Raw genomic sequence first — 27,249 nt, 5'->3', positions numbered from 1 at the left:
TCACGTCACAAGCCGTATTTTGGCAGATGGTTAGTGAAAAATTCTTCAAAAAAAAGGTTTCAAGCTGTTTATTGCCACTGTCAGTTGAAGTTTACTATTAAACTAAACATTTTTTTAATTAATCATTGAGCAGAGAGGATTTGCAATGTCTTAATTAAACACGATATAGTGCCCCCAGGTGGCCAAGGTGGGCACACCAGGAGGAGCAGTACAATGGCCGTTCAACTGAAGAAGTGTGACAAAAAGTGTTGAATTATTTTTCTCTTCTATTTACTTATATAATTACTGCATGTTTTTATAAAGTTAGTTTTATAAAGCTATGTTTTTCCAGGTTGGAACGGATTAATGGCGTTTACATTCATTTAGATAGGAAAAGATAATTTCAGATGCCATTGTTTTGAGTTGCGAGTATGGTAATTTCAGATAATTTCAGATGCCATTGTTTTGAGTTGCGAGTATGGTCACAGAATGTAGTGATTCCTATCTCAAGGTCCTACTGTAAATTATTTATCATGTGTGTGAAAAAAATGACTAATAAACTGCAGCTGACTGAGTCATTTAGTTGTACGGTATGCATGTAGTGTTTTATACTGTCCCCTGGTGGCCAAAGTGTTTGGATCGGCACAATGATTGCTTTACTTCTTGACTCACAAACATTCTATTTATTTATGTTATTACCCCACTTAACAGTTTTTCCCTTAAAGCTCCTTTTATACTTCCTATTTAGGCTGTGATTTGCTTTGGTTCATATTTTGTGTAATCATGACTGTTTTTTTTTTTCCATCTCTGTGTCGGCGGCAGCGCATCAAAGAGGGCAGCGTGGTGGACAAGGTGAAGGTGATCTGCGTGGGCGACCACATCGAGCGCATCAACGGCCGCATCATCGTGGGCACGCGCCACTACGAGGTGGCCCGCATGCTCAAGGAGCTGCCCAGGAACGAGACCTTCACCCTCAAGCTGGTGGAGCCCATGAAGGCCTTTGGTGAGACACACGGACGATCACAAGACATACGTATCGTATACATATGTGTCCCAACACATGGCGATATGTATCCGAATATTTTAGATTAATTTACTTGCTTTTTGTTATAACAGTCATATGTATGCCTAAATGATATGTTTATTATGCTGGATGGACAAAAATGTTTTCGTTATCAGCTCTTTTGGTTTACCACCAAGCGGCATGCCTGGTCTTAACGAAAATATCCATTCATTCATTCATTCATTCATTCATTCATTCATTTCCTTAATTGCTTATTCCTCACAAAGGCCGCGGGGGTGCTGGAGCCTATCTCAGTATCTCAGCTGGCTTTGGGCAGTAGGCGGGGTACTCCCTGGACTGGTCGCCAGCCAATCGTAGGGCACACAGAGACGAACAACCACTCACACTCACAATCATGCCTCGTATCCAGAGAAGACCCACGCAGGCACGGGGAGAACATGCAAACTCCACCCAGGAAGGCCGGAGCCTGGACTCGATCTTGAGTCGCAAAAATATCAAAGTATTAAAATTACACCTCTAAATTGTGCTTATTTGAAGTATTTGGGGAAATAAAAACACATTTTTTCATGTAATACAATCTGTTTTGTAAAGAAAATATAGGAAAATTGGTACATTAAATGGATACTTGACTCATTGAGCCATTTTCAGCAATAAAAAGTTAATATTTTGTTATAATTAATTAATGTGATAACTTCATTATTTTTCATGTACGATTAGTACCTTTAAAAAGTCATTTTACTACTTGCTGTCGACTGATGATGACATCACCTGTGCTGAGGAAGTAGGTAACGACCAATCATGGCTCAGTTTGCTGACCAAACCCAGAAAACAGGCGAGCCAAGATTGGCCGTTACATCCTTCCTCAGCACAGGTGAAGTCATCATCAGTTGACAGCAAGTAGAAAAATTACTTTTTACAGGTACAATGCAAGCTGCAAAGGCTTGCATGTCTCCTCTGCACAACTTCAAAAAGGCTGTTAACTGCCTATTTATAGTTAATGAGCAATTTCGATTCTGACGCCTGCATAACGATACTTATATTGTAATGAAGGCTCCCCCCCCCCCCCCCCTTTAAGCAGCACCTCTAGTAGACGTGCAGTTGTGTAACTTGATCCAGTTGCTTCTTTTGCTGTATGTGAGATTGCACAAACTTTGGACATTCTGTTTTGTGCGTATTGAACATCTACAAGGTTGACTCATGCTTGCAGCGTGAGAAAGTCTCATGCAAATTAGGTATGGCTTTTGTTACCATGACGACCAGGGGCAGAGCATTGTGACAAAGTGATTAGCTTCTCAGTTTCTCAATGTTTCCAACTTTTAACGACTTCCTCAGCAAGTGGCAATAATTCTGACCGTATTTTGTTTTATAATGATTGGCGCTTGGGCAAAGCCGCCACTTTCTACTTGAACCCGATTCATCCCCCTTGAGAATATTATCTGAGTTGAAATCCCATTTGTTTGTTCACCGGCAGAAATGCTGGAGCCGAGGTCCAAGGGCGCCAAGCCCGGCGGTGACGGCAAAATCGGAAACGGCAAGGGAACGCTGAGGCTTCGCTCCAAGGGCCCGGCCACAGTCGAGGACGAGGCAAGTGCTGCGACCAGTCGATATCAAAAAGCGTATGAAACACTCGGGGCTTGTCTTTTGCATCGTCCAGCCGACGGAGTTTGAAGAGAAAGCGGTGAAGAAGGTGGACGACCTGCTGGAGAGCTACATGGGCATCCGGGACACAGAACTTGGTGAGTGTCCCACCATCCGTCACGCACAAGACACGACATTAGGCACACCTGATCACATCCAGTGGAATTGGTTAGAGACGCCAAAGAGCCGTTTTAACTGGGCTGGCAGTGAATTACTTAAAAATAAATAAATAAATAAATATAAGGGTGCAATGATACACAAAATTCACAGTTTGTTTCTGTTTGATACATTAGTGTCATGGTTTGATTTTTTTATTTTTTTTTTAGATAATTTTAGATTTTCTTTTTAGATTTATTTATTTTTTTTAGATTTTTTTTTTTTTTAGACCAAAAAAAAAGTACATTTTAATTAATTTAATTGGTAGTTTATTTAAAATCCAAAAAATAAATAAATAATAAAAATCAACCCAAAAACACAATATTTAAGTCTGGTATAGCAATGCCTGCCTCACTTTCTGCGGTGCATACTTTTTTTTTTTTTTTTTTTAATGTCAAATGTTCTGTTAATGTTCAAATCAAATCAAATCACTTTATTTCACTCTTTAAAATAAATGAAATGAAAGCGGACAGAAAGATGTAAAATGTAGAACCATATTTACAGTATATGTCAAAATAAAAAAAGCACCTTGTCAAAACTGTATTTAATAAATCACCTATCTACTGTGATGGATCCTTATCAGTCGAGCATACATAAAAAAAAATAATAAAAAAATAAAAATAAGTATCTCCCTTAATACAGGGAGTCCTCCAGTTACATCAGAGTTCCGTCCCAAGCTAGTGATGTAACCTGAATTTCGACTTAAGTCGAAATTCCCCATTAAAGTCAATATTTACATCAAAATAATTTGCATAAAAAAAATCAAAAATACATTAAAATAAAAATATAAATAATAAGATGCTGTAGTCTTTGCCGATGTTCGTTGTGTCTCTCCTTTCTGCAATCATTTTATTGATGTTTAGCTTCGTTTCCATGGTGATTGCTTTTCTTTTGGCTGGACCAACATTGATAGAAGATGTAGCTTATATATTCTTTGGGGCCATGATGTGGAAAAAAAAGAGGGCGAAAAAGCCAAAGATACTCCCACAAGTGCACAAGCGCTAGCACTAGCTAAGGGCTAAATAGCGGACGAGGAGCCAAAATGGCGGACCGGGCGGAACCGTTGTAAAATCAAAATGCCTTACCCCGGGTTTTCACTGGATGCGGTTGCGGTGCGGTTGCAGTGCGGTCCGGCGACGCAAGCAATTAGATTCCATTCATTCGAATGGTGCAGTTTACACCGCTTGCGGGTGCGTTGCGTGTCGACTGCGGAAGGCCTGCGGCGTGCCGCAAGCCTTCCGCAAGGATAGCCTATTTTCTATTTTTGCCGGACGCCGCAGCGGTAGGCCTCCGGCAAATGGCAAGCTAGCACAAAACACATCGAGCGGGACAGGAAAACCGAGGCAGTTTCAAAATAAATTTCCGGTTACCTTTCAGAATAAAATACTCGCCAGCTCCTATTTCTCAAGTTTTTCAGCAAAACATGTGCCGGGCCATGTGCTCATTCACGGTTTAGACACCAGCGAACATGGACAAGGAGAGGTTTATATTGGAGGTGGAAAACCACAAAATAATATATGACACGGCACATCCTTTTTATAAGGACTGTAATGTATTGTGAGTTTGATGTTCGCGATTGCTTGTTGTGCCCGTCTCGCTTGCCGTACTGAGCGGCAGCCGGACGCGGAAGACAGAAATAAAGAGTGGACCCGCACTGACCCGACTCTCGTTATTAATATACTTTACAAGGACAACAAAAAAAGGATGCTGCATGGAATCTCATAGCAGAAGAAGAAGAAGAAAAGGTTAAATCAAAAGAAGTCCACCTCTCGTTGTGAAATGCCACATGATCGCGCGCGCGCGGTCCGGCGAGACACGTTGGGAAGTGGGCGGCGACGGAGCTGCCGGACCGCAGCTGTGCGGAGCCGGTGTGGATTGACAAAAAAATTGACCCGTCCGGAGCACGCAGTCAAGACGCACCGCACCGCAACCGCACCGCAACCGCATCCAGTGAAAACCCGGGGTAAGGTTGAGTGCGCCTTAACTCGATGACTCCCTGTACTGTGTTTTTGAAACTGGTGTACTGTGAATTTAAAAAAAAAAAGAAGAAAGAAATCTATTAGGTCCAGCTACCAGAAGTTGGTAGATTAGCCAAAAATTGTACTCAAGTAAAAGTAAAAAATAGTTATTAAAAAAAAACAAAAAAACTCAAGTAAAAAAGTATTTGCTGTAAACTTGGTTTAATTTTATAAACTGTGACAATTTTTTGTGTGTAACATTGCAAAAGTAAATAAATAAAATTAATCCAATTAAATCAATATTAATATTCCTCAGATGTGTGCTTCAAAAAGTCGAAACATAAAATATGTTTTAAAATGTTAAAATTGAAGATATAATACACATTTTTCATAGAAACGTATGCAAAACTGAGTCAGTAGCTGGACGGATAAATGTCTTCCACAAAGTCTTCTTCACCTGAAGACTTCCGTCCATTCCCCTGCCACTCTTATGAAGCGCTGCCCCTAGAGGCCCGCCAAGTAATTGCTCAATAAGTAATGAACAATGGAGCCGTTAAAGTGGCTGTATATTAACGACAAATATTGCGATAACTTGCGTAGGCGTAGCGATAATCTTTCGGAGGAAAAATTATCCCAATTTATTTCGATATCAGTATGTCGTCACATATACGCATATTGTTGCACCCCTACTAACACAAGATGAAATGCAAACTTTTGTATCCAGCGGCCACCATGGTGGAGGTGGGCCGCGACAAGAAGAACCCGGACGAGTTCGCCATGGCGCTGGACGAGACCCTCGGGGACTTTGCCTTCCCGGACGAGTTTGTCTTTGACGTGTGGGGGGCCATCGGAGACGCCAAGCAGGGAAGGTTCTAGCTTGACACACGCCCTCCAAAAACACACGCGCACACGCACAAGCGAGCCTTGTGTTCGCTCGGTGATGCTCTGGCGAAAGTGCATGGGACACCTCTCCGGCCAGAAACACGTGATAGACGTGTCATTTTTAAATACCACTTTTTTTAGAGGTTTTTTGTTTTTTTAAAATATATACATGTAGTGTGATGACGCCGATTTGTCAGCTGTAATTTTAGCAATCGTTTATTTGCGTTTTGTTGGTTTCAAGGCAAACTTTGGCCCTCATGTTTTAGATGTTTCCCCTCCTCTGGCACACCTGATTCAAATGATTGAGATGTGCCGATCATTTGAATCAGGTGTGTTGGAGGAGGGGGAAACATCTAAAACAGGCAGGATTCCGACCCCGAAACCCGTTTGAAGACCTTTCAAGGGGGGACGTAATTACGTTCAGTGGACTTTTTAAATCGCTTGTACAACAAACAGTTGGGTGATCGTGTGAAATTAAACAACCGAGAAAATGTTTTGTCAACTGCCTGTTTCCCAAAATGAATCAATTCAGTCAATTTATTGCAACCCTGCCCTCATACTCACTTGCCCGTCCGTGACTGTGAGGCTAGGCTGGGTGAAACTGCCATTTTCAAGTGATCATGTCAAAGCCAATTGCTGAAGTGTTGTTGGAAGCACAGATTAGCACTGGCAAAAACAGGTGTGATGAAGTGCTGCCTCTGCAAGTGAAAATACAGGCCATACTTTCATCTTTCGTTATGGCTATCGAACTGAAGGCACGTGATGAGCTCCAATCCAAAGCCCCCTGTCGTATGTATGTGCAAAAAAAATTGTAACCTGGACATATTTTGACCTCAAGTAAATTGCGTTTATGGTGTTCATTTTTTTTTTTTTTTTTTTTTTACTTGACATGACGCATTGAGAAAAGATTGAGCGTTGTAATAGTCACCAAACTTGGACACTAATTTTTAGCGTAGATGTGCATGCAATCTTTTTTTTTTTTTCTCCCCCACTTTAGTCTATCCACTAGACGAGATCCTTTTTATTAAAACAATGAAAATAGCAAATATTTTGTATACTGTTCAGCGAAAAAAATCATCCAACTAACTCAAAATGTAGCGTATGAAATCACATGACCGCATCATTGAACATGTTTTTTTCTCCTTTTTTTTTCCTGCCGTCGCGACAAGAAGGGAATCAGCGCTGCTGGACAATAAAATTCTATTTTCAAATTTTCCGCTGTGTATTTGACTCGTGACACAATTACTAGGGATGTTCGATACCATTTTTTTTTTTCCAGACCAATACCGATACTCAGACCCTCAGGACTCATGGTGCCGATACCAGTAGTACATTTTGATAAATAAAAAAAAAATCACAAAAAGATATTTAAACAAAAATATTTTCTTTAATTTTGAAATAAATAAAATAAAACAAAAAAAATTGCTCTTTTAGTTTAGGATTCACTTGTAATAAATGTTTCGCCTTGAGGTGTTTTAGCAGGTTGCTAGTGTTGAACGATGCACTCTTCATTCCGCCTCTTGTGCCGCAAAGTTCACATTCTGCAATGTGTCCTTGTCAATTTTGAAGTATTTCCAAACCGGTGAGGTTTTGGTGAAAAACGCAAGACATGCTTGTGGGTTCATTTTTCTCAAAACAGGAAGTGAGCCTCATGATTTGCCATGGTGTTAAACTGCTGCAGGGTAGCGCCACCTACAGGCAAGGAGGACTCACTCAACCATATCTGTACTCTCCCATCCCTAACAATTAGTACACAAACAACATTCACTACAACAAACCTTTATTTGTATATTGGGTATAAAATGAGAGACAAAAAGGAGAAGAAAAAAAAAAAGTGCAAAATAAATTCACATATTGGCGAGAACCGTCTTTGGAAGCATGAGTTGTTTTCAAAGTTTGCGGGTGAAAGTAGTCGTGGCATTCATGTTTTTTTGCAAGTAGTCTACAATTTGGTTTCCCAACATATAATTGTATATTAACGCTAATGATTATATTCATAGCAACAAATGATGATTATGTGCCGACTTGAACATTTTTTTTTTTTTTTTTTTAAAAGCGCGCGGCCTTTGGAAAATTGGCCGCCGACCCGTTTTGGAGCCTCAAGTGTGGGGAAACCCTGGAAAAGTTGTGCGTCAATTTGGCACTTGATCAACTTGACATCCATGACAGTACATTAGATTTATACATTTGATGTGAAAACGTAGTGTTGGTGACAATATGAGTGTCGCTATGAGGTGACGTAGCCCTTGCAGCCCGCCCGCACGCCTCCTCAAAGCTCGTCTCCGGCGTGGCTGCGCTTGAATGCGTCGCCCGTCAGCTTCTCCTGCGCCTCCTTCATCCCCGACACCACTACAAGCACAAGATTAACAAAAAAAAAAAATATTCGCTAACATTACAAATTAGTGTTGGCAGCATCTGATAAGTTGAAGTCAAACCATACAAAAAAAACTTTAAAAAGTTGCTGATTCTAAACTGTATTTGATCAGACTTATCAGATAGGTTGGAAAAAGGTTTTAGAACCCCCATAATTGTATACAGTGTGGGTATTTTTGTCTTTGAAGAACTTGTGAACAAATGTGCTCATTCACTTGCAGCCATTTCACTGAAGCAATCACCTTCGCTGTTTTACTGGATTTTATCTGACTTTGTGAGGGCCACAGAATAATGTGTTCTATTGCTGTAAAAACATGGAACCTACCAAAAGAAAGATTAGAGTCTCTTCTTTTATCAGGGAAAAAAATATTTCTGTTTTGCAACAACTAGCATTAGAATATAGCTAAGTTTCATCATTATTCACAAATCTGTTAAATAGTGGGGAAAAAAGCTTTTTTTTGCAACATGGCCCTGGTTGATCTCTTATACTCTGCTGCCACCTGCTGGCCGTTTTTTGTTGTTGTAATAATTACTATTGCTTCAAAGATTCTCTTCAGTTCAGAGGCTGCATCAAAGTCTTCTGTATGCTCTAGCATTAAAAAACAAACAAACAAACAAACATATAAATACGTCTTTAGGAACGTGGTAATATTTAAAATAGAACGTATTTATACAGTTTTGGGAGCAAATGAGTTAATAGAAGTCTTGACACAGACACGGACTTTAAATCAACCAGTTGCAACCATTCCGGATCTATATATATATATATATATATATATATATATATATATATATATATATATATATATTTTTTTTTTTTTTTTTTTTTTTTTTAAATGAACACAAGTGTTTTTCACATAGCAGCATGATGTATATAGAAGCCTGGAGAGCAGCCACATGAACTTCTATCAAAGTCCACGCCATCATACCTTGCTCTGCGCTGCTGTAAAAATACTTGTAGTTGGAATTCCCGTTTGTGTTGATGATTTCAGGGTGGACTTTACCACTGGGATCTGCAAGAGTATTGAACCGTTATTTACTGATCAAATGCCAATTGACGTGCCAAGATGAATATGGAACGTACCAAGGAAAAGGATGCGGGGGATGTAGCCTCCGTCGGGACTGAAGGCCTCGTCCTTCGGTTCCTCCTCATCCTTTCGCCATCAAAAGACACGCCAGCGTGAGATTGGCGACCAACTCCCCTCCCGTGGATAATTTTCCTCGCGGGTTCCTTACCTCCAAGTTGACCATCACAAAGTTGTGGGCCAGCTCTGCAATCTCCTTGGACTCTGCAAATTTAGGCTTAAGCGCTAGAAAGCGCCAAAACAAAAAGGTTAATGCCGTTTTAGCATTGTCCGTGTGCCGTGTCTGTCATTCCGTGTGTACCTTTGCAGGCTCCGCACCAGGTCTTGTGGATGATGACCATGAGAGGCAGACCGCTGTAAACAAACAAATGCACGACATCAGACCCAGATGGCCATAGAGGGTAATGGACAGAAAATGACAATGTCACATTTTAAATCAAGTGGCATGCAACAAAGGTCATACCCTAAATTAGCATGTCACAGAGCTTTTATTAAACACTTTGGAGTTGATGTCTAGAATTCTATCGCCAACTTGCCTGGCTGCCGCCTCATTCTTGCCATCTTCCAGCGTCCTCCAGTGGATGTTATCCCCGAAACCTGCAAAGGTGAGAGTTATTTAAAGGCAGTTGCTTTCACACAGTGCGATTGCTGGTCGTTGCCCCACTTAAAAAAATGCCAAACAAATCATGAGTGGCTTGCTGATGACCCAAGTGGGACAAGCCAAAACTCATAACATATACGCTGTTCTGTGTTCTCTCTGATGTAGTCTTTTGTTTTCATTATTTTTCTCTCTTCTGTCTTTCTTTTTCTTGTATTCATCTTCTTCATTTTTCTTTTGCTGCACGATAACCGCAGCACAGCCAAACCAGTTCTTCAATGGCAGCGGCATCACGTCGGGCCTCTTCCTGGCAAATATTAATTTCCGTTTTACTGAAGTCCATCTTGGACGCTGGACAGCAGACAACTGAATGGTGTGGAAGGATTGCGGCTTGCTTGCGCATCCTTTCATTGAGTGGGGTCCACCCACAGATTCGCCTACTCCTCCCGGGATGCGCAAAGTTTCCCAAACAGTTTCTAATCGTCGCAATAGTGTCCCAAATAGTTGCCAATGTATCACGCATGCTCAGTGTATTTTCAAAGTCACACCCACTTTTGTAGAATAAATGTCCTGTATTGCTCAAAACCAGCATTTGAAAGCAAATAATTGAGCTCAAGTTTTGTCATACACAATCACACCACGACGCAACGAAAAGACGAAAATGATTACAATTAAATTTGAGAAATGCCTGCTTTCATTTCAATGGGATGTTCCATGGTAACGTGAAATTTTCGGAACGGTTAAAAAAAAAAAAAAAAAGTCGTTCGGGTATTTATCCCGGATGAGCTCGATATTTTTGCCATTGCATGTTCAGATCTGACAATGACAATGAATGCAAACTCAATGACGTGAAAGTGTCGCTAGCAAACAAGCCCAGCATCAACCATAACTCTCACCTTTGCCGCTGGACGCTGCGAAGGCATGTTGAAAACACGACGTAGACAGCAAAGCGTACAAAGCTGTAAATGAAATGGTGTTAAATAAAAAAGTCTGCATTTCGTTTTAGGTAAGTAAAACTGGCCTTTATCGACAAGCAAACAACTACTGTAGATAAGCGGCGCGCGTAAACCCGGATGTACTACAATTCACGTTTCCAAATCTTTGATTTCTTTTCTTTCGCTCAATTACTGATGTAATGTAAAAATATAAGACTAATATTAAATGTTTAATATAAAACGGAAGCAACATAAAGACAATTAATGCATCTAAATATCTTTTTAAATTTACTTTTATTTTTGTCGGGCTGAGATCACGTGACTTTTACCCGACCGCGTGTTCCGGTGCGCTGCGCCGCGGCGTCAAGTTAAACAACAAATTGATGTGACCGCACCAGAAGTGAAAACAAAACTATTTTTACGACGCGCTCATCGATCAAAACGAGCCAATTGCGCCTTTACATATTTTCAATCCGATTCAGAAACAGTATTTAATTTTTTTGTGTGTATTTGTATGTACATTTCCGACACATGAACAAGAGTTAAAAACATTGCTAACCTTTATTTCGAAAGCACAAGTAGAAGTGCTGTTACGTCCTTCTCGTGAACCAACAGCGTTGCTTTCCGCTAGCCACACGAGTAGCAACAGCGGCGGCAGCAGCTAAACTTCAATTGTTTCGTCTTTGTTCAAAGGTAAGCCTGTCAAATTGTATCATTTCCAATTCGACCTCACGCCGTTGTGAGGTTTAAATGACCAAAATCGTGTCGTTTTGTGGCGAGCCTGTAATCTCTCGTAGTTAGCCTCGTGCTAGGCTATTATTAGCCGCCGTAGCCTTCGAACAATGTGTACAACGTGTAACACCTGCTTAATATTGTCATTCAAACCTCGCCGAACAAAATGTAAAGTTAATTAAAATGCCATTGTTTTAAAACGATTGACGGTGGTGCTTTTTGTTGTTTAGATGGTCTTGTTAAACAACATGCTGTCTCATAAATGAGACATTGTCCATTTTGTGTACTTAGGGAGGTGTTTAATTTTCTTTGCTCATTTTTTCCCCCCACCACACAGAAAAGCACTATGAATCAAGAGAAGCTCGCCAAACTCCAGGCACAAGTGCGGATAGGTGGAAAGGTATTCTCACTTGTTATCAATTTTGTGTTTATTATATAGTTTAGATATCAAATGTGATGAAACATAACTTTGCAGGTTTGTTTTAGACACAAAGTCCTGTTAATTGTGCTGTAATGTGGACTGGCTGTTCTGCTGGTCCTTTTAGTATCAGTTTCTATTATGTTTTATTTTTGATCCCCATGAGGGCCCACATCAAATGCTCTTGATATGTGTGGCCCACGAGTCGTAGGTTTCCCACCCTTGGTTGCGAACCTCCTGACATCAGCGTTCTCTTTATGGCTAGATGGAGAGAGGGCCATGGAGTTCCGGGCCTCCAGCTGTTGGCCTCATTTCAACCCCCTTGACTGTTTGCTTTACGCCCTGATAAATGTGTGGTTCGAACACAAATAGGACTTACAATGTCTATAAGCTAGCATGGCAGTTTTAATTGGAGTTTTGATGATTTGAATTTATGGAAAACATAGCAGAGCGGAACTTTTGAGGTCGTTGTGATGTGAAATTTAAAGCCAAATCGTGTAAAGTAGTACAGTGTAACTAATACACTGATGCAGTGAGATATGAGGACACAGTGTCTAAAGTGGGCTACAGAGAGTCGTCGTTATTCACGGAAGTTCGATATGAAGACTCGTGCATAATATAATTGCCTTTCTTTGTTATAATTGTATGTTTTGATAAAGTACAACACTGTCATACTATTTTTTCAGATTCATTTTTATAGGGAACAAAGATTTGTAAGGCTGGGGAAAAAATCGACTGACTCAGTTAAGTTGGCTACAAAAATTAGTCGAAACAAATTTCTGCCTCAAAACTATAATTATTAATGTTAGAGCCATAATTGTGGCACCCAGAACTTATTTGTTGCTGATAGACCATGTCCTACTTCCTTCCTTCCAATGGAGTCATTCTCAAAAATTAAAAAGATGCCTAAAGGTTTGGGGTTGTGATAACCGATAAAGAATAAACAATTGTATGAATTACTGTAAAGTGAAGATGACAGAACTTGGCGCTGACAACACGGGTACGTTTACGCATGATGAAGAGTCGGCCGCGTTCGGTGGAACGCTTGCTGCTCGAGGTAAATAACTTAGCTTTGCCGTTAAATTAGCACTAAACAAGTGTAAGCTTCATCCACAGTATGTCACGTCACTATTTTACGGGAGCCAAACCACTAAATTCTCGTGACCCGTGACCGGTTAAACTTGTCTCTCAGTCAGCACTTGTTTTCAGCTAACTTGGCGCATGCTTGGTTCACACGGTAAGATTTTAATATTGTTAGCCAGGGGGCGGATCGGGCTAAAAGCTGGTTAATTATCTTGCCGTTTGAATCAGGCTTCAGCATAGCTTTCTGCCTGTCTCTTATCAATTAACCACTAAGCAGTGATTGAGTGTGAGCATAATCAATAGGATAATCAATTCTGAAAAGATTTCTTATTAACACCCCATATGATTTGAGATACAAGTGTTTTTAGTTATGAACATGGTCACAAAATGAATTAAGCATGCAAGTTAATGTAATTTATACCGTAAATATACCACAAACTTCCATCCATCCATTTTCTTATCCGCTTGCTCCTCACAAAGGTCGCGGGAGGTGGTGGAGCCCATCCCAGCTAGCTTCGGGCAGTGGGCGGGGTACACCTTGAACTGGTTGCCAGCCAATCGCAGTACCCCAAACTTGTTCATATAAATTCAAACTCATCGTGATTTGTTTTTGGGTATTTATAGTAAATTCAAAGTCGACTATTAACAAATTCATATATTCACATTTTTTTTATATATTATATATATATATTTTTTTTTATATATATATATATATATATATATATATATATATATATATATATTTATATATATATATATATATATATATTTATATATATTTTTTTCATACTCAAGTACTCATTGAAAAACTTACTTATCCACATATTTGTGTGCTGTTTCTGTAATTCCCTAAAATGCCACTAGATGGCGCCAAAGCCTGACTAAAAGGAAACTAGTCATTGGTTGAAAAAATCTCTCTTAACACACCTTGTGATAGTAATCCAAGATAATCTTGAGGCATCCAACAACCGGTCCTTTGCTGAAGTTGATCTGCAGGGAGGACAAATGCTCAAATGAATCCCGATGATTGGTCTGCGCGTATCTTAAGTTATTTTCTTTCCTTAGGGAACGGCACGCAGGAAGAAAAAGGTGGTCCACAAAACGGCGACGGCCGACGACAAAAAGCTCCAAGGCTCTTTGAAGAAGCTCTCCGTGAACAACATCGCAGGCATCGAGGAGGTGAAGCGTCCAATAATAATAATAATCTGGAGCTCATATTGTTTTTATTTCCATTTGTTAACCCACTTGCATGCAAACGTGATGGTGCCCTGCAGGTGAACATGATCAAAGACGACGGCACGGTGATCCACTTCAACAACCCCAAGGTGCAGGCGTCGCTGTCGGCCAACACGTTCGCCATCACGGGCCATGCCGAGACCAAGCAGCTGACCGAGATGCTGCCGGGCATCCTCAGCCAACTGGGCGCCGACAGCCTCAGCAGCCTGCGCAAGCTGGCCGAGCAGTTCCCGCGGCAAAGTATGTACAACACAAATGCGCACACACATAATAATGCAGCTACACACAAACAGTCAGGCCGAGAATATTCCTGAGTAAGTATGAACTGCAATTTACATGCAAAATTCCGTAATTCATTCCTCCATTTTCTTCCTTTGGGAGGTAAGGGAAATGGAAAGTCAGTTACAAACCTACACAAAATATGCAGAACATGTGGAGAATAAAATCACAATAACATATGTGGGAATGCTTCAGCATTCCCATAATTATAGACAAAATATGAACTTTTTGCTGCTGAAAATGGCTCAATGAGTCCAGTATCCCTTTAATCGTAGATGGATTTTTGTTTGGGGAAAAATGTCTTCTACTATGTAAATTTTCAAAGTTGAAAACTTTCAAGAGAATAAACTGAAATTCACAGGAGTAAACCAGGAATGTATTAAATGGAAGGTTGGTCTTAACCTAATTTACAAGCTATTCAGTTTAGGTGACACCACTTTATTAGATACAACGCATGAAAGTGAGTGAAATGTATCAATTTTGACATGGATTTCTGCTTTTGCCAAAAATTTCCAATATTCCAATGGAATGTTTCCATTTTGGAATGCAGTCTTTCCAAAATTCTCACGCTTAACTTCCCATTGAAATTTTTTAGAAATTATCCAAACCTTTGGCAACCCTAGTCAAATATAACTTTCTACGATCAAAGGTGAGAAAAAAAAAAAAAATAATTACATTTTTCTGATTTAACTCTTTGACCGCCAAAAACGTTTACTAACGTTTAGTAAAATCACGATGTATGCCACCATAAACGTTAAGTGACGTCAACTACTTTTTTTTTTATATATATATATATATATATATATATCAGTGGTCAGTGCAACGTCCAAGTGTAGCGCAGCCGGGTCAATGAGTTGTGAAATCAAAAACACCCACTAACTATGGCCAGCAGATGGCAGCATTGTATCTCTTTTCAATGTATGTGTATGGAATTACTCAACTCAACTCAAGTTTATTTAACCTCGCAGCGGTAGCTGCTCGGGCCCTAACTAGAGCTGCGAATTACGATCAAACATGACGCAATCTGATGAAATGGAACGTTTTCAAGGCTGACGTGAATGATCAAAGCCTTTGTAACATTAAACCTAATTTGACGGAGCGTCACTCAACAAAAAACATGAGTATCAAAGTCACTGTTGTGGAGAAAATGTATCTTCTTTTTAATTTTCACTCAATGTCACTCAAGTTACCTATTTTCAAATGGTGATTACTAAAGAAAAGAATAAGGTAGAAACATACTTTTTTTTTTTTTTTTTTTTTTTAAACTGTTCTAAACTAATGTTTCGGTTCATATCACCCATCCTTACTTTCTTGCTTGACTGGTCAGTCCAAAATATAATTTGAGGAAATGCACTTGTTGCCATGTAACGTTTTGGTATGTGTTGCAGCGATGGACATGAAAGCCGTGAAGGAGGAAATCGCAGAGGAGGACGACGACGCCGTTCCAGGTAAGCGTCCGTCCCGGGAGACTCCAGCGTGTCTTTTAATCGCTTCTGAACAAGAAAGAACTCTTTTGTTTTGTTTTGTTTTGTTTTGTCTGGCAGATCTCGTGGAGAACTTTGATGAGGCCTCAAAGAACGAAGCCAACTGATCCTTCGCTCGCCGCCAACCGTTTTCTTTTTTTTTTTTTCTTCTTTTTTTTTTCTTCTTTTTTTTTTTTTTAAATCTGTCGCACACTCGCGCGCGCTCAGAGGCTTTCCTCATGCGGGGAGACGGTTGTTCACGGTGCGCCGCAACCTCAGCATTTAAAAAAAAAAAAAAAAAAAAAAAAAAAAAAAAGATCTTTACATAACGCCTTTTGATTGTGGACACCCCGTCAGCACCCAAAGGACTCAAAACGGCTTGAAATCAGCTCTTTCTACGTGGCTCATATTTAAGAGATGCTCTATGAAAGGATGACAATAAAGAATCCATTTTACTTATAGTGGATGAAAATGATTTAATAAACTTTTTTTTTTTTTTGAATACTGCTGTTCACTGCTTTTTTTTTCCCAGGGGAAAATCGCTCAATCGCTAGCTCATGTTTTGAACTTTTCAACATTTGTAACAATTACAATTTAGCATTCACTGTTAAATTGGTAAATTAAAAATTACACTGAGACTCCAAACAGACATGTAATAGAAGTCTCACACGATATATTGCATTTGACAAATGTATTAAATGAACCAAATCCTGAATAAGGTGGTCCGACAAATAGTTTTTGTTTGTGAATTGTTTTAAGCCCACCTCTGTACATTGTATCCTTGAAAGACAACAAAAAAAGACAGGAATATAGATCACTTTACAACAAATAACTTTGGGGTTTTTTTAGTCTGTAATGGAAATGTTTTGAAGTGCGTCAGTTTGTCTAAAATGTCAAGAATTAAATGAGGGAGCCACTGCCACCTACTGTAGTGGACGTGCAATTACATTTTCTTCCAGTATGGAGGGGGAAAAAATGCATAATTCCGAGGACTGCATTAAGATAGAGGACTCTGAAAAGTTATGTGGTTGCTGTAAATACATGACCCACAAACACACACGCAAACCACAACATGGTAGGGCACAGAAGAACCCTGTGAGGAAAGGCACCCAGGAGGAGTTCATCCACATTTCAGTTTTCTTTCACAGTAAACCTCAACTAGAAATGTGGATGAACTCCTCCTGGGTGCCTTTCCTCGCAGGGTTCTTCTGTGCCCCGCCATGTTGTGGTTTACGTGTGTTTGTGGTTACGATCATGGTGATATGGAGGGAGGGGTGTTTTTTTTTTCTTTTTATTGTATTATGGATGTTTTAATTGTTCCGCACCTTGAGTTGCGTTTGAATGTATGAAAGGTGCTATATAAATAAAGTTTGATTAGATTAGAAATGGTAATAAATTGCTTGGGGTGGGGGGAAAAAAGCACAATAAAACTGTTGAGCTCGTATGTCGAAAAAAAATGCGTAAATCGCGTCACTCGTGAGTGGAGGTACCACTGTATATTATTTAAGAAAATACATGGTTGCTTCTCTATTGTAGCAATTTTTAGGGGGGAAACGCCCATTTAAAAGTCCCTAAAAAAAGTCGCATTTAAAAGATTAATAATAGGCCCACATGGTGGAACATGGTGATGTTTGGGGGCTCTGCCTGCCGACTGTGGCCTGTGGAGGCTCGGCCCAGCTGTGTTCCCAGTGGACCCGCTCGCCTCATCCCCCCTTTACCACCACCCACCCAGCCACTCCTCCACCCCTCCCCCCTGAGCCGCTGCAGTCTGACGCCAGGAGGAGGAGGACACCACGGTCGGAGCAAAAGTAGCCCGGGAAGGCGATTAGTTATGACGGACACCGACGAGGGGGCGCCTCCTACTCCTCTTCCTCCTCCTCCTCCGATACGGGGCTGCGCGTAGAGATGAGGATTCCCGTGGTGGCGGTGGTGAGTGAATCCCCACCATTTGTTCTCGTGGAATGTGTGTGGGTTTTTTTTTTTCCTCCACGCTACGTTGCTCCGACCTTGCCCCGCCATTGCAGCGGCGCCGACGGGCGCAGGAGTCCGAGCGGGTCGCGGCGGTGTCGCGGTGATTTTAGCTAGCTTATTAGCATTTACGCAACCTACGACCAAGCCTTCTTGAAATATACACCGAATTCACACTATAAATAGCTGGTATAACATCAATTTTGTTTGTTTTTTGTTTAAAATGCATATTTGGAGCATTTTCCTCGGCTCGCTCCGGGTGACGCGCACCCACTCGGTGGCCGTCCGTCCGAGCGGCGGGTCGATGCGGTCACTCGGCGTGCTCGGCTCCCTTGCCCGCTGGAGCCTCGGAGGCTAAAAATAGCGTTTAATTTCCTCTCTCTCTCTTTTTTTTTGTTTTTTTTTTTACGCAGCCTGCCCACTAACTCCGTGTGGCGATACTCTTTCGCCATGTTTTGGCAGAAAACAAACAGGAACACTGGACAAGTTGAGCCGTGGACGGACATCCAAACCCAGCTAGCACCTCCAAGCTAATTTCAACGAGTTTAAATAAGAAAGCCTCCAAAAACTGTTTTTTTTTTAATGTGTCAGGCTATTTTAAAACCACACTACTCTTCTATTATTCGTCCATTAGTAGTGTTTTCCACCTGTGTTAGTCCCCAGGGGCTTTTGCTGGGGTAATCCAAGTTAAGTAGAGGTCTGTTTTTAGCCCCCTTTACACTGCCTGGAAACGCCGGCTTTTCCTACCTTTTTCCGTTTTGGTATTTGCTCGGAAGTTGACTGAAAATTCTCCATCTTTAAAGGCAGTATCAGAAGCCTCTTTCAAACGGAGAGCTAGCTAAATATTGGCATCAGAGAATGTCTGGTATGTATCCGGCTGTGCCTTTCTCACAGAACCCAGTGAGAAGACATTTGAGGTGAAGCCCCAATTCACACTACCAGTAAAAGCTGGCATTTGCCATTTAGCACTTGTGCATTTTTCCTTTCTGTTTCAAAGTCACAGAAATGGAAGTTGACCCAGCAGTGTTTCAATTTAAGCAGTAGAATCTGAAATTAGGGCTGTCACTATCGAATATTTTTCGAACCGATTATTGCATAAAATAAATATTTTTGCATTAAAGTGTATTAAAAAACGTTTTTGTTTTTTAAATGTGGTATTGTCTAGTCATTAAAATAACTAAAGAAAAATTCAACGATATCACACGACAGGTAGTGATGCACTCGCCAACTTTTTTGAAACTGCTTCAGTTGTTGGTTCGTTCATTTCCCCCCCATATTATAAACAGGAGTTTGCAAATGTCTAATTTTAATTAAGACTACAGAAATCAGAGATTAATTACTGTTGAGAGGCTGTCTTCAGAGGATTTGGACATGTTTGCTCAATAAATACTCTAAGTCACGTTCAGTTATTGATGACTCGATTACTATCGACACCTCTAATCTTTTCTTTCACACAGAGATCCCTAAAAAAAATACTGCACCGGTGTCATAACAAACAAAATATCCAGCATTTATAGCTATCCTTTTCACAGAGCAAAGTTGCACCTTTCTTTACGCACAACTGTGCTTGAGACATGGCATCCTGCAATCAAACGATTATATGATGTCAGTGCCACCGTCTGGTGTGAAATATAAAATACCGTACTTGTTTGACAATGACAATCACAGATTTCAACATGGTGTTGAATTTCACACCTTGAACAAGCTGTTTACTCATTTATTGCCATCACCAGGGCGGCAGGTGACCTAAAACCTTTCTTAGCTGACTTACTGACACAGATGTGCTAACGACTTACAGTACATTAACGGTAGCAGCTGATGAAAGTGTCTTCACGTAATTTACGGGGTAGTCGTCCTCCCATCGCTTGCCGGTTTGATCCGACATGCTGCTCGTCATGCGCGCGGAGACCTCCCTTTTGTCTCCCGACGCTTCAACACACGGAGGGAGTCGCAATGTTAATAGCTGCTGAAGCCCAGCGTCTCTTAACTCTTATCTGCATCCTCCTCCAATCCTGCAGGATTTAAACTTTTCAACCTCTGCAAGTCTGTCAGAGGATTAAAAAAACAAAAAAAAACAAGCAATGCTTTTGGATCTTCAATACAAGCTTAGTTTTTTTTTCTTTTTTTCTGAAATGCTCTTATATTACATGACACAAAAAAAGTCACAAACCTCAAAACCGCAGTTTTTAAGCAACCGTTACCATTCTTAGACATCATATAACCATTGAACTGGCACGCACACAAAATAAGCCAATGAAAAAAAAGCAAGACACTTGGTGAGTTAATACTTCCGACCAGTGATTCTCAGAAGGAGTGTGACGATATATCGATATTGCGACAAATCGTTATACTTTGTCTCCCGATACTAGATTATCGATACGTCTACGCAAGTATCACAACATTTTTAGTTAATATACAGCCACTATAACGGCTCCATTGTTCATGATTTATTGAGCAATTACTTCGCGGGCCACTAGGGGGAGTGGCTCATAAGCGTGGCGGGGAAAAGGACGCAAGTCTTCAGGCAAAGAAGACTCATGAGCTCAGGTTCTTCTTCTTCTTCTTCTTCTTATTATTTTTATTTTTATTATTATTATTATTATTATTCTCTAGTTTTTATTAATATTTTCATATTCTTATATATATTTATATATTATGTATTTATTATATTTATTCTATTATGATTTTTTGATTTTTTTAAAATTTTTATTTATTTTGTATTATTTATTGATATTTATTTTATTATTTCATTTTTATTTAGTATTCATTTTATTATTATTATTATTATTATTATTATTATTATTATTATTTTACGATTGGTTTTCGCATAGATTATTGTGGATTTATTACCTGGGCAATCCATCGATAATCGTGGTATCATCATATCGTGAGATAATCGTTAGCGCGCGCCTTGTATCGCATATCGTATCGTGAATTAGCCTAATTCTCAACCACTGTGGGAAAATGATTATATTTCAGCCAGTTGGTCCCAAAAAAAATGTGTATTTACTCCAAATAAATTGTTTTTGTTATCCAGGGTTTTTCGTGACTCAAATTGAGGTATCACCCTGACTATGATGGGTGATACCAGGTGTTGGTATCGGTGCCAATACCAGTCTTGTTTTAAGGTATCGGTACTCGCGGTGGTGACGATACCATGATGGGCTGCCTTCCTGCGACCATTTTACAATCAGGTACTAGAAATTGGATAATATTTACCAGTTGAGAAGCTAAAATTCCAACCATTTTAGATATTTTTTATATAAAAAAAAAAGGTATCTAAAATAAATAATTAGCAATTAATTTGATAATTCAATAGTTGTCAATTAATCATTACATATCTAATTTCAAGTGTGTAAAATACGCACCTTGACTCTGTTTGGTCACAAATAAGAACCTTAAGCACTCTTCTATCTAATCTCTAATGTCTTTAATAATCGTAAATGTCAAAATAATAAGCAAGGTCAAAACAATCTGAATAAAATCTAAGCTAACATAAAAAAAAAAATCATTCAAACTGTATTATGAAGCATTAGGTCACATAATAGCTTGGTGCGGTGTTTCAAACCAAGTGCTACACGCTTTCAGGCTGCTAATCCGAATGGCAAATATTGCTGTTTTGTTGATCTAAAACGTGTAAATCTGACTTGTCAGTGTCATTGCCTCACCACGCCACCATGCAGATGACATTTTGCGAGATCCCTCCTTTTCCCTTTCCATCAGTCCATCATTTTTCTTATAGTTTTGGCTACCCCCGTCAACTGGACTAAATCTGAAAGTAAAGATTGGGAATTGTTTTGAACTATTTATGTGTGACTTTTCACAAGGCGGAGGAAGCAATGACGTCATCGAGTGTCACTGGGTTGGGCGGCGGCGGCGTGGTTAGAAAGTGATGTCATCGTGTCAGTCCATTCCTCAAGACAGGAAGCGCTCGCTGTAGTTTGGCCAGGATGTGCGTTGGGGCGAGAGGGGGGGGCGGCGAATAGCGGTCCGCATTCCTGGAGGAACTAAAAACAAAAAGAGGAAGTGTTTCTCGAAAGTCAACTCAAGGAAGTTTTGTTGTCATGAGTCAACAACATGCGGAGCCGTGCTTGTAAATAATTGACCAAGCAGATGGTAAAAATAGAACGGCCAGCAAAAAAAAAAAAGCAGGAAGAAGCAGTTTTGGATCTGTCAGCATATCGAATCCTCTAACTTCAAAATGTTCTTTCCTTCACCGCCATGATGATGTCATACAAGTGTGAAAAATAAAAGTTAACCGCCAGGTACCTGCCACCTTTTGTCCTGGATGAAAAAGTGTTCTTGGTGAAATTCAACACCTGAGACTCGCTTCTCCTCCCGCAGCGTGTTTTGTCCGACAACTAATTTCTACATCACACCAGATGCTGCCATGCTGGCAGTAAAGTCGTCTAATTACCTGCACACAGTTGTGGTTTACGACAACCTCTCACCTTCTGTGAAAGGTCGTCTTCATTTATCGCTCTGGTGAAGCCATTTTGTGTCAGCGTTGCCGTCTGGACGAGTCTTGTCAAATGTGGCGTGGACGTATGCTTGTCGTGTTGGTCTTTTTTTTTTCTTTTTTTTTTTGACAGCAAACTAGCTGAGAGTGAAGCGGTGCACTCTATTTTGTCATTTTCGAGGTGCTGCTGCCACTCGACGTGAATGTCAACAACACGCATATGTCATACGTGCTTTAACGTCTAAAAATAAAAAGCCTGCATTATTCAAGCGCCTTTCCAGGCAAATTAAATCTTAATCTGTGTGTGTGTGTGTGTGTGTGTGTGGGGGGGGTGCCTTTATGTGTGTGTATGCTTGAGAATCTTCACCCAGGTGGGAGTGTTTCAAAAACTATTATTGAGCCACACAGGACAGTTAGTGTATCCAAATCCAAAACATTCCCAATTATGGAAACGTATTCACTTGGGGAAAAAAAAAAAAAAAAAAAGAGAGAAAGAAACTCCTGTTTTTTGACAAATTTTTGGGGGACCCCTTTTTTTTTTTACATTTTCTGTTTTTCTGAATATTTTTTTTTCTGTTTTACTGAATACTTTTTCTGTCATCAAAAAAATCCGATAGAAATTATTCAGAAATACAGGAGGGAAATAATCTTATAAAAACATGGGGAAAAGTTTTAAAAAACAAACAAACAAACAAACAAAAAATATTCTGGAAAAACAGAGCACGAGCTTCTGTTTTTCAGAGTAAAACAAAGGTCCAAAAAAAATTAGTCAGAAAAACATTTTTCCTGAGTAAATGCAATACACTTCCGCACCCAAGAGTCATACAAGTATGACGAGTAAAAAAAATTAGCCACTCCTTGGGTTTGCATCCACCTACTTTTATTAGAATTTTCAAGGAATGTGACAACAAATCGGAATTGAAATGCTACAAATTAAAAAAAAAAAGGCCCAAAATTCACAAATAAGTTTTTACGCTCAGAGGGGGTGGATTTTGAAGCGTATCGAATAAAGGAAAATGGGAATTTGGGCTATGGTAGAAACAGGTTTTACGAATAACCGCTTTGCCGTCCCGCATACATGTCGCACGTTTTCACCAGCTATTACGTCACTTACGTTTGTAGTTTGTAGCCCCAAAGCAATGGCGGACGATAAAGTATGGTATGGTACAACTTACAACAAAGAATCACTTTTTCAAAAGCAGTACAGCCACGGAGGACTCGCCAAAGATTTGTTTCCAACCGAAAGCTGGATAAAACTGGCGGATCCAGCCTCCGGCGAGTCGAAGTGGACGGTAAACATCCGGGTGACTTGTACCAGGGTATGCTACATGTTGTGTGCTAAGCACGCTTTAGCCCACATTAGGAGCAGCCCCACCACCACACTCCACCACGGAATGACATGAAACTGGATGTGTTGACGATTTTACTCTGAACATAATTGGTGCAGTATTTGACGTCAGAAAATTCCCATTGAAATGAACAAAGGCGGCTTCCGGTTACGCACAGAATACGACTCATCATGATCACGTGACCAGGATAATGGCGCTCCACACCGTACATTTGAATTCAGATACTTAATCGGTTTAAAATAAAATTCAGGGAATAAGATGCCAGAGATATTTGTAATTTTATTCTTTGTACAAAATGCCTAATCCAATACTAGAAAATGATTAATAAGTTGTTGTATCGCCTTAAGCAAATTGTACAACTTTCTGAGCAGCTAAACCCTTTTTTTTTTTTTTTTTTTTTCCAAACATGTCACAGTTTCATTTCCTTTTCCATGGTTATCATCACACTGTGACCTCGCTCGTACCCTTGACTGTGCGTTTGGTTGATAGATGACATTCAGCCGCAGTGTGCGTGATAACAAGCGTACGCGCTACACGGCATCTTTAACTGAGTGGAAAAATGAGCCGACTCGGCTCATTTTGCTGGCTAATCCCGCTCAGGCGCGTGTCGCATGAGCGCTCGGCCGAGCAGCGCACGTGCCGGTTAGCCACTCTCGGATGAAAAGGGAAAAAGTCTTCTTGGAAGGTTGACGTTCCAGCACGGGTCCAGAGCTGTATTGTGCAAGTCAAAACATTTGGTACACTTGCACAGTTAAACATTGTCCTCATATTACCCCCAAAACACATAAAAAATTTAGCATAAAATATTTGATGACAAATGTAAAAAATATTCGATGTTAACGTAAAAAATGTTAACAAAAACATGGCTTTTAAAATATTTTTAAAATATTTTAAAAACAGACAAAATAATCAACAAATGTCATATTAAACAAACAAATTATAACGAAATTAAAGTGTATTTGACTTTTTTTTTTTTGTTCTTTTTTTTCCTTCCCACACAAGGCGTGGACGCCTGCCATAGCGGCTCACGTGTCGACTGAGTGGGGAATCGCGCTCACATCAAAGACGGCCTGCGACTGCTGAGGAGGACCTCCGAGCAGGTCGGTGAAGTCCACACGCGCGCTAAATCACAATCAATGACGTGAAGGACAAACGGCTGATTTGTCATTGCTCGTTCCCCGAAGGCACACGCTGGCCGCAGAGGAGGAGGAGCTTCCTGATCCATGGAGAATTACTTCCAGGCCGAGGCTTTCAACCTGGATAAGGTGCTGGACGAGTTTGAGCAAAACGAAGGTGAGCACAGTCGATTGAGTGATCAATCGGGTCTCGAAAGATAAATAGAGAGCATTCAGATAGATTCTCTGTTTCTTACACTTTGTGTGTATGTCATTTTGTACGTGTATGTTTTTGTTTGTGTTTTTTTTTGATACATGGCAGTGTCGGAAGTCAAAATATTAGGTGTACTTGCACAGTCTAGCACAAGCCAAAGCAGTACTGCTTAAACGATACTACAACTAAAACAAATCTATCAACAACTAAAACACAAACAGATATTGGAGAAAAATGTTATGGAATAAACACTCAAATATTAAACAAAATATACACTAATTGAGAAGAAATTAAGTGATTACAAAACAATTTCTGAACAGCAATACAAAAATAGATTTAAAAAAAAAATACACAAATAATAATACAAATAGAAACCGGGAAAACAAAAAAATATTAAACACACAAATTAGAAAAAATTAAAACGATTTCAAAAATTAAATGCACATGGAAAAAATACTAGACAAAAAATATGCAAATGTTTCACAGATACAATAGAAAAATATATGCGGGGAAAATACAAAAGTAATAGAAGAAAAATGCATAAATTAGAGAAAATTTTAAAGTATTTCACAAAGTATCTAAACTAACAAAAAAAAAAAGAAACTAGAAATATATGTAAAAACAAAATTATTGGACAGAAAAAAAAATTAAATGTTAAAAAAGAATGCAAAAATGTTAGCCAAAAAAATATATGAATTATCCCCCCACCAATAAAAAAAATATGAATTGAAGTATAAAAATTACAGAAAAAAATACAAAAATATTACAGAAAAATAAAAAGATATTAGGGAAAAACACAACGATATTAGATCAAAACAAATAAAAAAAAAACATGGAAAAATTGAACTACAAAAATAATAGTTTTTTGTTGTATTTTTTTAATTGCACAAATAATCAAATAAACTCGATAATGTATGGTTGGGGAAAAAGCACATTTGACAAAATACACAAAAATATTAGAAAAACACAAACGATTAGCTGGAAAATACAACAATATTAAAGGAAAATACCAAATTCCAAAATGTTTGATGAAAAATCTAAACGTTGTTCGACAGGCTTGGAAGCAGGCGTTCGCACAACATTAAGACAGTTTCCTTTCTTGGAAAAAGAACTTCAGTTTTGGCCTGGACAGTTAAACAAATGTCGTTATAATGGCCATGTCATCAAACAACTTTATAGCTGCCTTGTTGGATGACAAAATGGAGGTCGGGCAATCAGGCCAAAGAACAAATTAAGCCTTTCTTTCCCCTGAGTTTAGACACAATTTCACGTCAAGAAAGAAGTGACGTCCCTGTTTAATTCTGGAAATTGTGACAGGAAAGCTGCTGATTCATACGTCCACAATATTTTGTAATTTGCATGTGCTTTTGTATGCGTGTGTGTGCATGCGCGCGTGTTGCTGCAGCAACAACAAAAGCAGCCCAAACTTGCATTCCAGTCTGGGGAGGAGAGCAGCAGTCAGGCTGACTCCACTTGGCGTTGCCTCCACTGCCTCGAACGAACACCCAACGAATTTGGAAAACATTACAGCGTCAGTGTGCTGCCTTGACATACTTAGATAGGTGCTGCTGTTTTGGTTAGTGACAGAGAGTTCAAACGGGCCTTGCAGCTAACTCTTTAATATCCGTGTTGAAGGACGGCGTCAGAATTAAGGTAATGACTTACTACCTTTTATTTCCTTTATATTTTGTAAACCTGTTTGAAACGGCATTACGTAAACTTCAGGATCAGCGCAGCACAAACAAAAACAAGTGATATGGTGCAAACGTTTTTAGCGGTCTTTATTTTAGTTTGTGTTTAGCATTCTTCATTTACTGAAAAGTCAGCAAACTATCGGTGTTGCTTTTTGTTAGGAAAAGATGGCTGTTATATAGTATTAAAAAATGTGTCTTATTTTATCTTTTAGTGTGTAAATTGTATTTATTTTACAATTTTTCCTTATTTAGAAATAGCAATGTTCGACATCACTTTTTTTTTTTTTTTTTTTTTTTTTTTTTTAAGACTGATGACCAGTTCGAGTATTCACTCTTTGAGTACTCACTGATTAGTACCGATAGGTCTTGTACTTTTCAAATATAAAATGTCTTTTTTGTAGATTTTTTTGATGAAAAATTGTGAATAAGGAACTTTCTCTAGTTTCAATATTATTATTATTTTTTTAATTGTGAATTACTTGTGCGCAATATTTAGTTAACGCCATGATAAAATGAAAACAGTAACTAATTTCTTTCCTAGCGTTGCATTTCGGCTGAGTTAAAGGCAGGGTCTTCCGTTTTCACTCAGGAAAATGCACTTTATAAATATA

General features: G+C 39.4%; 4 protein-coding genes across 6 annotated transcripts in view; 3 read left to right on the top strand and 1 right to left on the bottom strand.

Annotated features, from left to right (window-relative positions):
• Positions 1 to 6,848, top strand: part of gipc2 (GIPC PDZ domain containing family, member 2) — a 23,519-nt gene extending 16,671 nt beyond the window's left edge. Inside the window, exons 3-6 of the mRNA XM_077514364.1 lie at positions 802 to 982; positions 2,475 to 2,587; positions 2,658 to 2,739; positions 5,480 to 6,848. Of these exons, the coding sequence (XP_077370490.1) occupies positions 802 to 982; positions 2,475 to 2,587; positions 2,658 to 2,739; positions 5,480 to 5,631 (528 nt within the window). The 3' untranslated portion in view covers positions 5,632 to 6,848. The remainder of the gene's footprint in view (positions 1 to 801; positions 983 to 2,474; positions 2,588 to 2,657; positions 2,740 to 5,479) is intronic.
• A 552-nt stretch (positions 6,849 to 7,400) lies between these two features.
• txndc12 (thioredoxin domain containing 12 (endoplasmic reticulum)) lies at positions 7,401 to 10,935 on the bottom strand. The gene is made up of 7 exons (XM_077514377.1): positions 10,590 to 10,935; positions 9,632 to 9,692; positions 9,397 to 9,449; positions 9,247 to 9,320; positions 9,095 to 9,164; positions 8,940 to 9,023; positions 7,401 to 7,986 (listed from the first exon to the last, which is right to left on the bottom strand). Exons 1-7 carry the CDS (start codon positions 10,687 to 10,689, stop codon positions 7,907 to 7,909), a joined length of 522 nt encoding a protein of 173 aa, XP_077370503.1. The 5' UTR covers positions 10,690 to 10,935; the 3' UTR covers positions 7,401 to 7,906.
• Positions 10,535 to 16,337, top strand: LOC144014470 (transcription factor BTF3 homolog 4-like). Of its 2 annotated transcripts, none has more exons than XM_077514398.1 (6): positions 10,535 to 10,699; positions 11,698 to 11,760; positions 13,927 to 14,040; positions 14,136 to 14,337; positions 15,765 to 15,824; positions 15,921 to 16,337. In XM_077514398.1, exons 2-6 carry the CDS (start codon positions 11,707 to 11,709, stop codon positions 15,965 to 15,967), a joined length of 477 nt encoding a protein of 158 aa, XP_077370524.1. In that variant the 5' UTR covers positions 10,535 to 10,699; positions 11,698 to 11,706; the 3' UTR covers positions 15,968 to 16,337. The 2 variants fall into 2 exon arrangements, with proteins under 2 accessions (XP_077370524.1, XP_077370514.1); XM_077514388.1 differs by lacking the exon at positions 10,535 to 10,699 and adding an exon at positions 10,978 to 11,321.
• A 1,148-nt stretch (positions 16,338 to 17,485) lies between these two features.
• zfyve9a (zinc finger, FYVE domain containing 9a) overlaps positions 17,486 to 27,249 on the top strand; it is a 30,515-nt gene continuing 20,751 nt past the window's right edge. For both annotated transcript variants that reach the window (XM_077514351.1, XM_077514342.1), the window contains exons 1-3: positions 17,486 to 17,768; positions 24,618 to 24,715; positions 24,800 to 24,908. In XM_077514351.1, coding sequence (XP_077370477.1) covers positions 24,839 to 24,908 — 70 coding nt within the window. In that variant the 5' untranslated portion in view covers positions 17,486 to 17,768; positions 24,618 to 24,715; positions 24,800 to 24,838. The remainder of the gene's footprint in view (positions 17,769 to 24,617; positions 24,716 to 24,799; positions 24,909 to 27,249) is intronic.

Source organism: Festucalex cinctus, chromosome 1 (genome assembly GCF_051991245.1).
Source record: "Festucalex cinctus isolate MCC-2025b chromosome 1, RoL_Fcin_1.0, whole genome shotgun sequence".
NCBI lineage: Eukaryota > Metazoa > Chordata > Actinopteri > Syngnathiformes > Syngnathidae > Festucalex > Festucalex cinctus.
This window is presented reverse-complemented; position numbering and strand designations above follow the sequence as displayed.

Excerpts from the sequence above, each read along its gene's own strand:
- txndc12 (XM_077514377.1), bottom strand. The coding sequence starts at position 10,689 with ATGCAGACTTTTTTATTTAACACCATTTCATTTACAGCTTTGTACGCT. Across the intron at positions 9,321-9,396 it reads CTGGTGCGGAGCCTGCAAAG|CGCTTAAGCCTAAATTTGCA; the intron begins GTACACACGGAA and ends GGCGCTTTCTAG. Across the intron at positions 7,987-8,939 it reads TTACAGCAGCGCAGAGCAAG|TGGTGTCGGGGATGAAGGAG; the intron begins GTATGATGGCGT and ends TTGTGCTTGTAG.
- LOC144014470 (XM_077514398.1), top strand. The coding sequence starts at position 11,707 with ATGAATCAAGAGAAGCTCGCCAAACTCCAGGCACAAGTGCGGATAGGT. Across the intron at positions 11,761-13,926 it reads AAGTGCGGATAGGTGGAAAG|GGAACGGCACGCAGGAAGAA; the intron begins GTATTCTCACTT and ends TTCTTTCCTTAG. Across the intron at positions 14,041-14,135 it reads ACATCGCAGGCATCGAGGAG|GTGAACATGATCAAAGACGA; the intron begins GTGAAGCGTCCA and ends GGTGCCCTGCAG.